This window comes from Acyrthosiphon pisum, chromosome A1, assembly GCF_005508785.2.
Source record: "Acyrthosiphon pisum isolate AL4f chromosome A1, pea_aphid_22Mar2018_4r6ur, whole genome shotgun sequence".
Taxonomy (NCBI): Eukaryota; Metazoa; Arthropoda; class Insecta; order Hemiptera; family Aphididae; genus Acyrthosiphon; species Acyrthosiphon pisum.
This window is the reverse complement of record NC_042494.1, coordinates 120,618,849-120,633,639: the sequence shown is the minus strand read 5'-3', so window position 1 is coordinate 120,633,639 and position 14,791 is coordinate 120,618,849. Positions and strand designations below refer to the sequence as shown.

Below are 14,791 nucleotides of genomic sequence, written 5' to 3'. Positions count from 1 at the left end.
TATATTTTAATAATCCTTAAATAGTACACAAATCTGAGTATTTTAAAATATTATGATCCTTGATTGTAACAACTTAAAAATTACAAAAATCAGAATTTGAATAAAAACATCATTATGGGATGAAAGGGATGAAAGGATGAATAATATGTTTAGTGAATCACCCTGTAAACTTACGACGTGGCTACGTTATTACTGTACACAACAAACGAAGCATTTTGTCAGCGGACACATAATATTATAAAGTCAGTGAGGCGTCTTGGTGTGGAGGGGTTTGTGAAGACACCAATATTCAATTAATGGCACAGCGGGGGCAGCGGCGGTGGTAGTATTTCATCACTGGCGTTTTTTTCATTCTATTATCGCTATAATAATATTATTACGTGTATTAGTTGAAAATAATAGTTGTATTCACCTCCTCTTCGACATTTCTCTTGGATAATGTTTAAAATATTTAAAAAAAAGTAGTTTTGACAAAAATAATAATAATATGTTAGACATTAATTTATTTAATATTATGAATAGGTACCTACATTTTTTTAATGAATAAATTCGGTTCTAAAGCATCTTAAATATACAAAATCTCCTTTGGTAATCTAGTTTAAATTTCTAATATATGCAAATGAAAAATTTTCTTTAAGAATTATTTTATAGTTTAAGACTTGCAGATGTATTATAAAATACTACAGTTTCACATTTTAAAAACGTTAACTTTTCATTTTTGGTAAACCGTAATGATTTTATCATTGTGTCCAAACGACATTTTGAATTTAAAATAAACATCATCTAGACGTTATATAGTATTAAAATATATATGAATTGTACATTATACTTCGTCTCTAATCCAAGAACTGCGCCGATGCTGTATTGATAATAATTGATTGTTATTTTGTTCACTCAGTCGGTTCACTTCGAAATCGCAGCCGATTCCCGTCATTTCCGCGTGATAATAATATTCTAGTAATAATAATATTATGAGCTTAGCTCTTTGCGGCTGCGGTGGTGTACCCACTACCCACCGAAATCCGTATACCTACGTATTGGTTTTGCTCGGCAATCGAGGAGTATTAAAAATGTATAATGTTATAATTATATTATTATAATAATATTATAGTAATACGCGTACCCACCATACAAGGTTTGTGCGTTGTGGACGAGAAGTGGCGGAGGTGGCGGTGGTTGTTAGATGGCGGTAGAGAAGCGTTTTATTATTACGCGTCGTCCTTCCCCCTCCCTACTACGGACGGCTCTTCGCCAACCCCCGCCGCCCGAAACGGCGCGATCCTCCGTCAGGATAGGCGTGCGTCGCACGGCGTCGGAAAACGCGCGCGAATCGCCTCCACCCGCCACCGCGAACATCAGCCGCCGCCGCCGCCGACACCACAGCCGTAACCGCCGCGCGCGCGTTGACACAACCCGACAACCGTCGCGTCGCCGCGACTCCCGGCAGTAGCACATTGGCCGATCGGCCGTACGTCGCGTCCCTTGTCTGCTCGTCCGTCCGTTCGGTTCGTCCGTTCCATCTCGTGCGTGTGCGGTGTTTACGTATATGTACCGACTGGTGTGCGTTTTTTGGTTGTGATTCGTCGTCGTCCGATTTGTGCGCGAGTTGCTTTTCCTCCGTGTTTAAACCGCGTTCGTGTTGTGTGGAAATAAAAACGAAAAAAATCATTTTAATATATTTGCATTCGGGTATTCCCCGACATCCGAGTACAGGTACACCTTGTAATAATCTTCCACGCGACCACTCGTATATACCTACACGACTACACATAATATTATTATTATTATATTAGACTCACGAGCGAGCTGGGTCCGACGACATGGAACGTTTTAAAGTGATGAAAGCCTCCGGGTCGAAACACAGCCTAAACAAGTATTACGGTGCCACTGCCGAGGACCTGGAGAACACGGCCGGGTTGCTGGAGATGACGAGCGTTCTGGGCAACTCGCAAATCGACGAAAACGCTTCAGGTAGACTGTCCACTAGTAGTTATATATTAATATATTGTTATACTAGGTACCCATTGATTTTAGAATGTAATATTATAATATGATATCGATAGTGCTTTACCGACCGTCATAACATTAATACCAGCTATTATATAGGTTATAGTATCGTACACTTTAATAAATTATGATAATTATTGTTAGGTGGGTACCTATTTTTTATTAAAGCTGGGTGATACCACTTTTTTGTCGATATCCGATATATGTAACCGATACGAAACCGATTTAAGAACGTTAATTACATTAAATAACCGACTTTTTTTTTTGAAAAAATCATAAGCGGATATTAAAAAAAAAAACAAATAACCTATAATGACGTATTAGCACTAATTATTTAGCGTTATAAATAAATAATTTTATGCATTTGTAATATGTTGTGGGACTATTTTTGTATAATATCGATTTAAATAACTAGTATGGGAAAAAATCAATATCATCAATACTGAATATCGATTTATGTATCGGCCCTTCCCTAATTTTTATGTCATGTACTCACGTGTACTCATGTCGTACCTTAGAATTATTTTTCACAAGTGATTTTCGAGGGCTATAAGGGAAGAGAATGATGATATTGTGTTACACTTTATTGAACATGATTATAATAAAATGTATTATATAGGTAACATAATATATGTATCTAACTAAACATACGTCATAGTATGAACTACCCTAGCCACGCGGGTGGAGGTGCCTCCGTAGAACGCGCATTGTAGATAATTATTATAACATTGTATCCGATTGCGTGCGCGTGATAAAAAGAAATTAAATTAAATTAAAAATTAAAATGATTAGTTTTTCCGAGAAGTATTCTCTCCTTTCTCACTCTTTTTCTTTCTCTCTCTTGCTCACAGTGTCATGCGATGTTCGGATCAACAGGTTCCTAGCAGTAGTCATCAGGTGTGATGTGGGGTTTCTGCAATCTTTGGAAGTGATGGCTGATGTATAACATTTACCCCAACTGCAACGTTCCAATTTGATATTCCTCGGTATCGCGTACGGTTTTTAACGAGCGTTCGTGCGTAAAATGCCGAGTGTAGATTTAACTATTTAAGGGGTTGGTGGGTGGTACCAACCTAGAGTACAGGTACCTTTATGTAGCGAGTAGACGAAAACAAATTTGAGAGAAGATAATAATAATATTATCCATTATTATTTTTATAATGGTTAAACACAATACATCTACTTTTATTGTAGGTACCTACCTATATCTAGGTTGCTGTTTTTTTTTAACAAAATCAATGATTTATGGGTGAATGGATTTATAGTATCTACAAAAGTTTTGTTTTTGTTTTGGTAATCGGTGGTCTTAGTGAATTAACGATTTTATTTACAAAACTACCATGCAGCATTACAATATGAAAGCATAGAATGTGAGATTATATTATTATTTATAGGTATTTTTAGTTTGTTTGAAAAGTTATAGTTTTATATTATTTATAAAAAATATTATTATAACATTTAAAAATTGTATTCTATGTTATCAAAGATATTATATTATAATTTATCATATATTTTATTTTGATATAATAATGATTTTATTAATTTTACTAACAAAATATCGAGCAAAATATGTTGTGGGTACCTACTTAAATTTTTATTTTAATAATAAATAATAATAGTACTTAAGCAGTGAGTTAGGCATATTCAGTACATCAATAAATTTGGTAGATTTGTTTTTGAATTGTGCACTGTTATATTTTATTATAGTGATATAATTGCCGCCTGGATAGCGGTTTATAGACAGGTATAGTGCACAAATGAATGTGATCGGTTCAACTTAAATTACTCTCTAAAATGTAAAAAAATATTTTCTTCTTTTTTGTCGTTGTGAGCGGATCGCTCTGTTGTACAATGTAGCAAAGTACAACTATGTAAAGTACAACCTAAGTAGGTACAAGAATACTGAATACTTTTCATTTTAAAATGGAATATGGTTTACGTTGTTAATTTTCATCTTGTTATTGATGATATTGTTCAGGTTGTGTTTGTCAAACATCAAATTGTTTAGTCACTAAGCAACCAGTGATAAAAATTTCACTTTTTCCCAGTCTTGAAGTTGGAGAAGACTATAACATCAATTAAAATTGTATTAATTACATTTTTTTGTGGTTGTCTCACTGCATTGTTTGAATATTTAGTATTCGTCTTTATATTTACGTGTTACTTGTTTAGTAATTTGTATAACTATTCAAGTTAATGCTATTGAAAAACCAGCTCCTTTTGGAGGAGGAGGGGTGTTGTTTTTGTTTTTGAATTGTGCACCATTATTTATTAAGGTGTTTTTATTGCCGTCTAGCTGCAGGTTGACAGTACTTAATAGTTAATACTTGGTGTTATCGATCAGTAGATAGCTGCGGTGATAGTGCTTGATAGATCGGTGTACATAATATTATCTTGTATGATTGGTTAAACTTAAATTACTATGTAAAATATAAAAGCTTTCTCGTCTTTGTTGTCCGTCTATGTAAAAGGACCGCACTTGGATCGGACTTTTCTTTTATGCCTTTATGGTTGGATGGAGGTGGTAGCCATTGTGTGAAAACTATTTTTTTTGTCTAAGTGTTTTGAAATTTTTGTATGCTGGGACCTACGTGAGTCCTGCTATCTTAGTGTTTCTTATCGTTTAGTAACTACTGTTCCGGCAATCCTAATTTATTATTCATATTGATATTTGTATTATTCAGTTTAGGGTTGTCATTTTGCCAGCGATTGAGATTATTTTAATACTATGTGTCTGTAGGTCTAGCATTATTGTTGATTGTGGTTTCTGTTTATTTTGATTGACTATAGCTGCAATGGTTTGTGAAATTGTTAGTGGTCACGTAAATGTTAAACAAATTCTGTGCTGCAGCTCACAAAATTAATTATATATACTTAGATACATTTATTATTGTAATTAATTGGTCCTGAGTACCCATCCACCATATTATATAATCAAACTACCTACCAAACTGTATTGTCGTCTGAAGCATTCGAGTTTTATATAAGTACTTGAATTATTGGTAAATGGTGCTTATAAGGCAATACTATTTTGTACATATTTTTGGGCTTAAATGCCAACTTGTTTGGTTTTAGATTATGCTTCTAATATTATTTTACAATAGCAGTTAAAAAAAATTTAAAATACATGACACAATTTTCGTTTATAAGCATTTAAATTCGAATTTTGACAGAATACGTAAAAATCATGAAAATGTGTGCATGATTTTGAGTTGGAAGTTCATAAAAGTTTTTCTTTTAAATCCAAGATTTGAAAATTTAATACAAGATTCCTCATAAATTTGCTTACCTTTATATAAAAAAAAAAAATGTCTACCAGTAAGTCAAATGTTCGACTTTTATAGCCAAGGATTGTAAATTTAAGACAAGGTTCCACGTAAGTAAGGTTATTCTGTAACCAAAAAATCTAAAAAGTAGGTGTAGGTATACACAGATTTTTTTATGGATAGTTAATATTCAAATTTGGACGAAATTAGATATTTAAACGAAGAAGAACGATTTTAGTTTTGTGTTATATTTTAAAAATATTATTCGTGGGTAGGTACTTGAAACATATAGGTACAAATATGATAATGGACAAATAATAATAATTCGACTTAACCGGCTACTGTATTAATAATAACAATATAAATATAAAATCTAGTCATCTAGAACTTGGTGGTTGTGGTGGGGGGGGGGGGGGTGGTCAAAAGTAAAATTACTTAGTAATTTTCATAATAATCAGGAAAAACAAAAAAAATTAAAGAGAACGTGAATTATTAAGCAAAACCAGTTATTATAATAAAATAGGTACATTTGTTTTTGTTGTAGGTACCTAATTCAAAAATGAATAACGTTATTCGTATATAATGTTATAATATCATTGAATTAAAATTTAACAGGGGGACGGAGTGGCCGAGCGGATGAAGGCGTCGGTTGCGACATACACCGGCGCCGGTTCGAACCCGGCCGCGGGTGGCATTTTTCTTCGGGCAAGACATGGTGTCCGGAGAAAAGTTCCGCCATCCCCACCAGGGCATGGCATATACCTACAGATGCCCACTAACGAATCTGCCAAACCAAAAACACATGTGTTTAAAAACCTGAAATTTCTCCCTTACAAACAAAAAAACAAACAGCTAGTGTCCTTATAGTTGCCAGGCTTCATGATAAATTAAAAAAAAAATTTAAAAAAATTTAACATATCCATTACAGTGACCCAAACGACATTTAATGTATACAAAAGAATCAGTACCAATTTGCACACATTTTATGTTTTACTTTACATATTGTATGAACGCCAACCAGATAATAGTAATTATTATTATAAAGGAAAATGTAATAAAATTTTAATTATACAGTCCTTTACAAACAAGGATGTTAGTTATATATTTTTATCACTCTTTATTTGTTATAATTTATTACTAGATGCACAAAGATTGTCCACTATTATAGTAGCACTTAATGCAAAAGCAACGTTATAATATATTGTCGATAAACATAAATTGTATCAAGTTGTTTTGCGTTTGATATTTATTTTGCATGAAATGATGTATGACAAGTTAAAAAAAGTTGTTTGATTCATTTGTGTACTCCTATCCTAACATATGTTATTTATCTTATCATATTTTATTAGGTACCTACACTTTTAATATGTGATCAATCAACTGATGCATCATGCTCTAACACTGACAACATAAAATATTATTAGAGACACTAGATTGTATATAATATATTATATTCATTGTCAGCCAAACCGATGGTTAAGAATTTTATTACTTGTGTGTAACTTTGTAGATATCGATATTCGGACACACACGGTAATTTTCAAAGTTGACAACGATAATTATATTATCAACCTCATTTCTACTTAAGTTGAAAGTATGAAAACGAAAGAAACCGATGGTTTAAGTATATAGTACTTTTCACTTTATTCATGAAACTGTCTCAAGTTACTCTTAATGGAGGTTGGTGACAACCTGAACTATATGTATATAAGATATAAGTATATAAAGCCCGTGGACCAAATCAGTCGACCAGTGTCAATCATTTACTATCATTATTTGGCCCACGGAAATATTCTTGCTAAAATAATTTAATAAGTTATCTAACTTATCGAATTTGAGTATTTGACCATCAAGTTATGTATTTTGTCTTCAGTAATGAAATTAGTCTTATATTATAATATAAGAAGAAAAAAATTACTTAGATTTTGAGAAAATCGATGAATGTGTTAGTTATGTATTTTGTAATTTTTTAGACCGGAAGATGTACTCTGTCAAAGGTCCAAAGTTGGAAATTATATAAATTTTTTTTTAATTTACTTAGTATCACGAAAAAAGTCTAGAGCAAAATAAATGTTTTAAAAAAATTGTTTAACATTTAAAAAAAGATTCGGTTTTTGGCTAAATACAATGTTTTTTTCATTTTAATTATTGGTATAGGTACCTACATTTATGATATTTTATTTTTGAATTTATTATAATTATCATATTATACTATGATATGAATTTGCAGTTTTAAACTGGTTCCAGGTATGGAAATTAATTATTATTTAATAGTTTTTACCTTAAAGCTCTCTTTATATTGATGAAATTAATGTTTCAATTAAATTTGTTAAGTGTGTGTGTGTGTGTGTGTGACAGCGATGATGACGCGATCGCTCATTTCCTATTGGCTATTCATTTTACATACCAACTTTTGTTTAAACTTGTTCTAATTGACATACTTATATAGTAATATTTGTGTTTGTTACTATGGTTGTGCTTATTGCCTACTGTTAGTATTCATAACATACGACACAATTGTGTTCAATTTATTTCCAACAAACTTATTAACTAGGGTGAACTTGAAAACTTATATCAACATACACATATGACGTAACGTACAATATATATACCTACCTATCCACATAACATAATTGTATATTAAGATTCAAATTAATATTCTTCACAATATACTTAGTACGTACTACACCCATTTAAATTTTATATTTTGTAAAGTATTATTTCTATACATATCGATTTAAAATGTTTGTTTGGTAAAATTACTTTAAAATGTTACAATGTTCGTCATAAGTTGGTATTAATTAAATTAAAAAATATTAAAGATACATAGGTACGATTTATTTTAGAGCGTTTGAAGTTAAGATGTTGACAACATTCGTAATAATCACTTAAATTTGCAAACTGTTTTATGGTTAAAAACTTACAAAATCTTCAATTATTGGTATAGCTAAGGCTTGAACATTTGATACAAGGTTCATCACGACTCGTTTATTCTAAAATTAAAAACCTAAAATATATAAATACAATTTTTTCTTTGTACATTTTTTAAGTTTCAACATTTTTTATTTATTTGTACATTATTAAATATCTACAAATTATTAACTGCGCAAGTTCCTACAGTATAATTTAAAACCAAATTAAGCTATATATACATAGACAATTCTTTTACTTCATTGGCTTTATTAATTATTTTGAAGTTTCAATGAGGAGTTAAAGTTTTCAATTATTCTTCTGAAACCCAATAAACAACCCAATGAAATAAAACTTTACTTTTTCATTTTAACACTGATATTTTGTATTCTTAGAGAATCAAATAATGTATGAAATGAACTTGCAACAATATATTTTCTTAAAAATACATGACTTTTAGGTACCATTTAAACTCAAAAAGTTTCATGTAACACCTACAGATTTGTATAGATTGTATTTTTTATACGAATGTAACAATAAAAATATAATTTTTTTAAATGTAATTTTTAAATAATATAAAAAATCTGATATTATAAATTTAAATATTATTGATAATATTTATCATATTTACAAAATGTAAACTATAAAATATTCTCCAAATTATAATTCTCAATCAAAACAGCTTATAAATTTATTTTATTTCATTCTTCAAGAACATAACGAGCTCCACGTAATATATTAGATATTAATTAACTATATAAATTTTCAAAAACTTACTTAATGAAAATGACGTTTTCATTGGAAAAAGTTATGTAGAAACATAAATAGCTTCATGCATATTTTAATATCATATTTTATAAGAGCATAATTTGTTATAAATATAATATACGTAACACATGTATGTACGTCGTAGATACCTATAACATACCCCAACTATACTCTGGTTCAGTTATTAATTGATGACGTTAATCAGATTCTCTTACTTACTCTTCGAGATGATAAGTTCGTTGGCCCCAATGATATTATCTATTTGAACTCAAGTATGTTGTTGCTTGGCATCTTTATATATCATGTTTCAAATTATTTAAGTACCTAATTTTTTTTTTCTTATCACTCAAAACTAATACTATAATTCCAATTTTAAACTCTGGAGTCTAACAATTGTGTTTCATACATTTAAATTATTCTAAATCATATAGGGTATCTACTAAATAAAATTTAGCTTGCTCACAACCATATTCTTGTTGATGAAAACCATGGATTCCATCCTGGTTACTCTATTTCCCTCACATTAACCGTCACCTCTTAAATATACCATGATACTTTTTGTGAATATGACCAGGGCAACACAATTATTATTACCAATTTTGAAAAGGAGATATAATCCCCCCCCCCACACACACACACGCACAGCACAATACATATACACATCGCAGCGCCGAATAATAGCATCTTAAATGCTAAAATATCGGCAACAATTAACAATAATTAAGTACGTGTCCCAATCGGTTATGCGTTAAGTAGGAAACCATTGATAGTAGGGTGGTAACGAGATCGAATACCGCGTCGGTGAAATTTCCGGCAGAAAGTTTTGCATTTTTTGTCATATAGAATTTTTTTCACGTAGTTAGATACTGTAATGCCAGTACTGAGTAATTACTGTAATGCCAGTAATTCAAGAAGTGCTGGTAAAACGTTATCACCCCAGATATACGACATCACTAGCAGCCAGTAGCGCGCCAGTATAACTGTCAGTGCTGGTAAAGCGTTATCATCCCAGATATATGACAGTACTGGTGACAGCATTGGCTGCCAGTACCACGAGAGTATTATAGTAAGTACTGGCGCAGTGTCATGCCTGTTGTGAATTTCAGATTGGATACTACGATCTTACCCTCTCGTAATTTCCATCTGAAATTGCCTGTATACCAACAAAAATTTAGTCTTGTGTATTTTATCCTCAAATACGGTAAGTAGTGTCCTTTGAAGTCTCTCATAGATCATCTGACTATGCAAATGCTATGGTCAAAAAAGACCTATAGAAAATGTTTACGTTCTAAGATTACTCCTAAGTCTCAATATCTCTTATTATTCTCCGAATCTTTCACAACGCAGACATGTGGCTAATCATTCATTATTATTCAATATTTTATTTGGAAAGCCCGATTCTTCTATACTTCTATCCCTTTTACTTTTAAAATACCATAACGTTCCACTCGTTTACCTATAGCAGTATTTATAATTTTCCATATGGAACTACAAACAACGGCTCCACTTGTTTCCCTAAAGTTTAATTTAAAATAAACCTATAAATTAAATAAATTGATTTCTTCTTGTATTATAAACTTGTCTATTTTATAATCTCCCGTTGTATTTTCGTATATCTAAGTCAGGTTATATGACCGATTGGTAGCTAGTCAATCAAATTGTTATATACTGTTTTGTTATTTTTTTTTCATTCATTAAACTACCTATATTCAATGTCTTCTCGAATTAATTCATTTGTGATTACATTCTTATTGGTGGTATTGTCTTTGACTATAGGTCTGGTGACATATGTTGCTACCTCATCGACCTCTTCTAGTAATCGTCTTCTCATATTATAATTTATAATACTGTGATATTTAAAAATAAAAATAAAATGTTTAGGAGGGCTGTTAAAGTTGTGGTGGAGGCTTGGCACCTAAATCCCCCCTATTCGCGTAAATTCTATACGTAGGTACGTAAGATTTTATGAGTTTCTTTGTGAGAACACTATATGTTAGAACTAATTGACTTCTAGATTGTTCGAAGAAATGAAAATCAGTAGGTACGTGTTCGTTTATCACGGTGTTCGTAAATCACGTTATTCGGTATTTATTAACTCTGTATTTTATGCTAGTATTTTTAAAAAATGAGATTTTTTGTTTCACGATAGTTTAAAAATGCTCTAAACATGCATTAGTGTCCACAGTCCATCATATTAATCAATATATACTTGAACTAGTAAACCCGTGTATACATTTTTTTTTTTATGTTTATGTATCTACCCTCTTATTTTTAAGTTTTTTATTTCCAAAATTGTAATATGTTTTATGCATTTTTAAAAACAATATAAAAAATTATCTGCATATATTTAAGCATATTTTGATAATTGTTAGTGCAATAAGTTCCGAACACTATTTATAATATAATCTAGCTATTATACTTTTGGCAGTACGTTGGTTAGTGTTAGTCAAACAAATATCTTTTTTTTATTGTGTAGTTGAGTTGTTATTAATTAGTCATACACTTAATGACATTGTCTTTAAATGCCAAAAATCCATGCACCATACAGATAGTAATGAATATATATTTAAAGTTTCCTGAAGATCTGACCAGTAGTTTCAAAGAAGATAGTAATAAAAAATTTCATTGAACTATAGAGGATAGAAGGACTGTACTCCACTCCGCCAAATAAACATAATTTGTTGAATATAAATACTTAACTAAAATAATAATATGGAATAAGAAATTAAAATATGTATGTTGTCGTTCAAAAAAATGAAAAATAAAAATAAGAAATATAAAAAAAGTTCCTTTTAAGGTAACGAGTGTTATCTGTTAAATTTTAAAAATAACCCTGTATATTTTTCCAAAACTTCACAGCTCTTTATATTAGAATACACTTTGATAGTGTCTATAGTAATACAATTGTTGTATAATTGTTCTATTATGAAACAAAATTTAAAAACAAATCATGAATAGAAAAAAATTAATAAAATAGGTAATAGAACCTATATAGTTTGCTCCACATTTGGAATTTGTTAATAAATTACGGATAATAGGTGTTAAGTACACATTATACTAGCAATAAACATGTTGCTATTTATTTTCGACATTAACACACAAAGGTGTTTCATGCAAAAATAAATATTAAGTTTATTTAACAATTATAAATTAAGTAAGAGGTTTCATCATCAACAATTTTCAATAATACTATGAAAACGATAAAATTATGTACTAATGATCATATTTTTATCTAATACACACAAAATGTTTTATAATTATTTTAATGAATAGTGAGTGCACAAATTAAAAACTCCAATGAATATTAAATTTATAGCTAAATTAGTACATAGTTAACTTATTCATTTGTACAATAATAATTGTATAGTATATACCGAGGTATATACCTAAATGGTTGGATCTAAAATATCCAATCTCTCATTTCATGAGTATTGGAAAAGGTTGTTCGATTTGTACTTGTTATCCAAGATGTTTTATTTTTCTGCTTTTTCTAAAAAGTTTGGAAGGTCAAGACTTTTACCTTTGTCTTCAGTTATTGGAGTTTGGTTATATTTGAGATAGCTATTATTATTTGTATGTAAGAAAAAAAGATTACGACATCTCAAATATTAGGCTTTGTTACTCAATTTAGACAAAAATTTAAAATACTTAAACCACAAATGTACATATTTATTTTTAAACATATTTTAATACCCTGTTTATGTTTTTTATTTTTCATAGAAATGTATTTTGTTTGTGGGTACATTATTACTATAAAATAAAATTCGGTACATAAAACAATGTGCTAATTAAATTCATAGTTATTATGTGTTAGAATAATTGTATCATTTTACTTTTTAGTCCAATTTAAATCATTTTTGGATTTTAAATGTTCAGCGACTAAATATCAAATGTTTGAAAAAAGTAAAAACTATTTTAAACAAGCTTACCTATAACCATAATATCTGCTGCCTTGCATATAGAATTCTAAATTAATATGCTATAGAAGTGTAGACAATTCTAAGACTCGAAAAGAACGTGCTATGGCCTATGGAAGTGTTGACAAGAAAATCCCTAAACACTTTTCATGAAAAGAGTAAAAAAAACTCTGTAAAAAATGTTGTCATGTTTGACATCTTGTTAGAAAAGACAGTGATGTGTGAATACCATTTTCATATTGCATTTTTAAATTGTTGGTTTTTTTCAGGTAATGCATATGAGTATATTATATATTATTTTAAATGTAGAAATAGTTAAATAAAACTTTCAAGTACGGCTAGTATATGAAACCAAAACCCATGTCATATTATAGTGGTATATTTTTTCGTGACTGCTTAGGAATTTTAATGAGTGAAAACGAAGCGACGGAAAAGCGGTCGTGACTTGAATGAATGTATAAGGTTTAGTTTTGTCCATTTTTTTTTATTAACGTACAGATTATAGTTAAAAAAATATATTTTCACATCGAGAGCATACCATTGAACAGTGATGTATTATATAACGAATATAATTGTTATAATTAATTATGACTTTAATTCTAATTTAATATAATTGGTTTTCAATACAATGAAACACTATAATACCTAATATTTTAGTAAAATATATTTTAGTATTTAATATAAATATATTTAAGTAGGTATAAATGTATATAACTATAATATAGAAGAGTTTTAATATTATATAATATTAAGATCCTTCTATAGCTTTTCGAAGTTGAGAATCCATCAATAGGATCAATCATCTCATTATATTATATTACAATAATAAAGTACAAAATGTAAACAATAAAAAATACACGTAATTACAATGATATAAATGTATGGAGCTCTACGGTCAAGCTATTGAAAAAAAATAAAGATGAATGAAAACAAAAATATATTATGATTATACACATGATTAATAACTTCGTTGCTGTCAATATACTCAACACCATATAACCTTAACCGTTTATACATACCTATACTGTCATATTTGTTAACCATTCATCCAATTTTATGTTTACTATATATTTTGTAATAAATTTAATAAAAAAATCAGTCCTGATTTCAACGACCATAGCTGAGTTTTTTTTAATTTAAAAAAAATGTATAATACAACCAAAATAATGATTATTGGTGGTTTAAGCTTAAATTTTTAATAATAATAATAATAGTAATACTAATAACAGAATCTATTAAAACATATTGATGTAAAAAAAACTTTTAAAAATCGGAAATATTTATTTATTTAATATATTTTTTTCAATTTACAATGAACAAATTGTTAACATTCATTTGAATACATCAAATTTCGTCAAAATATGAACCTTAAACCATTTTTGAATTGTTGCCAGAACAACTTATCAAGAGTTTTTTTGTAAGTTTTCAAGCTTTTTGACCTAGAAACAATTAATAGTGGTATCAACAATAATCGAAAACAAGTGGATAAATTCCAAGTTTCTATAAATAGCTTAAAAATAGCCACAAAATTTTGAAAATTACATCATCTTTATTAGTATAGGTATAAATTAGACTAAAAATTTTAAAAATTTCGTTACGTATAGAAAATGCTTATATTAATATTTAATATTTTGTTTTTTAAAATCTTAGTGAATAACAAAAAAAAAAAAGGTGGGTAAGTGGATGTCGCTCTGCTGTACAGTAGATTACAAGTGGGTCACTGTCTAATGGATGGTATTAAATTTGAATTCAATGATATAATATCATTGTATAAGAAAAACGATTCTGAGCAGAGACGGTATTTCAGTCTAGGTATAATTGTAGAAAATGGATTTTAGATTCTGAGTGGAACGATGAATGTATTGATTTTACAATGATGTGTGTTTTTTTATTTTTTTATTTTTTTTGTGTCTGTGTACACGA

General features: G+C 29.5%; 1 protein-coding gene across 1 annotated transcript in view; it reads left to right on the top strand.

Moving 5' to 3' along the window:
- Positions 1 to 1,423: 1,423 nt before the first annotated feature.
- LOC100159106 (solute carrier family 12 member 6) overlaps positions 1,424 to 14,791 on the top strand; it is a 315,886-nt gene continuing 302,518 nt past the window's right edge. The window contains exons 1-2 of the mRNA XM_029488169.1: positions 1,424 to 1,713; positions 1,794 to 1,971. Of these exons, the coding sequence (XP_029344029.1) occupies positions 1,821 to 1,971 (151 nt within the window). The 5' untranslated portion in view covers positions 1,424 to 1,713; positions 1,794 to 1,820. The remainder of the gene's footprint in view (positions 1,714 to 1,793; positions 1,972 to 14,791) is intronic.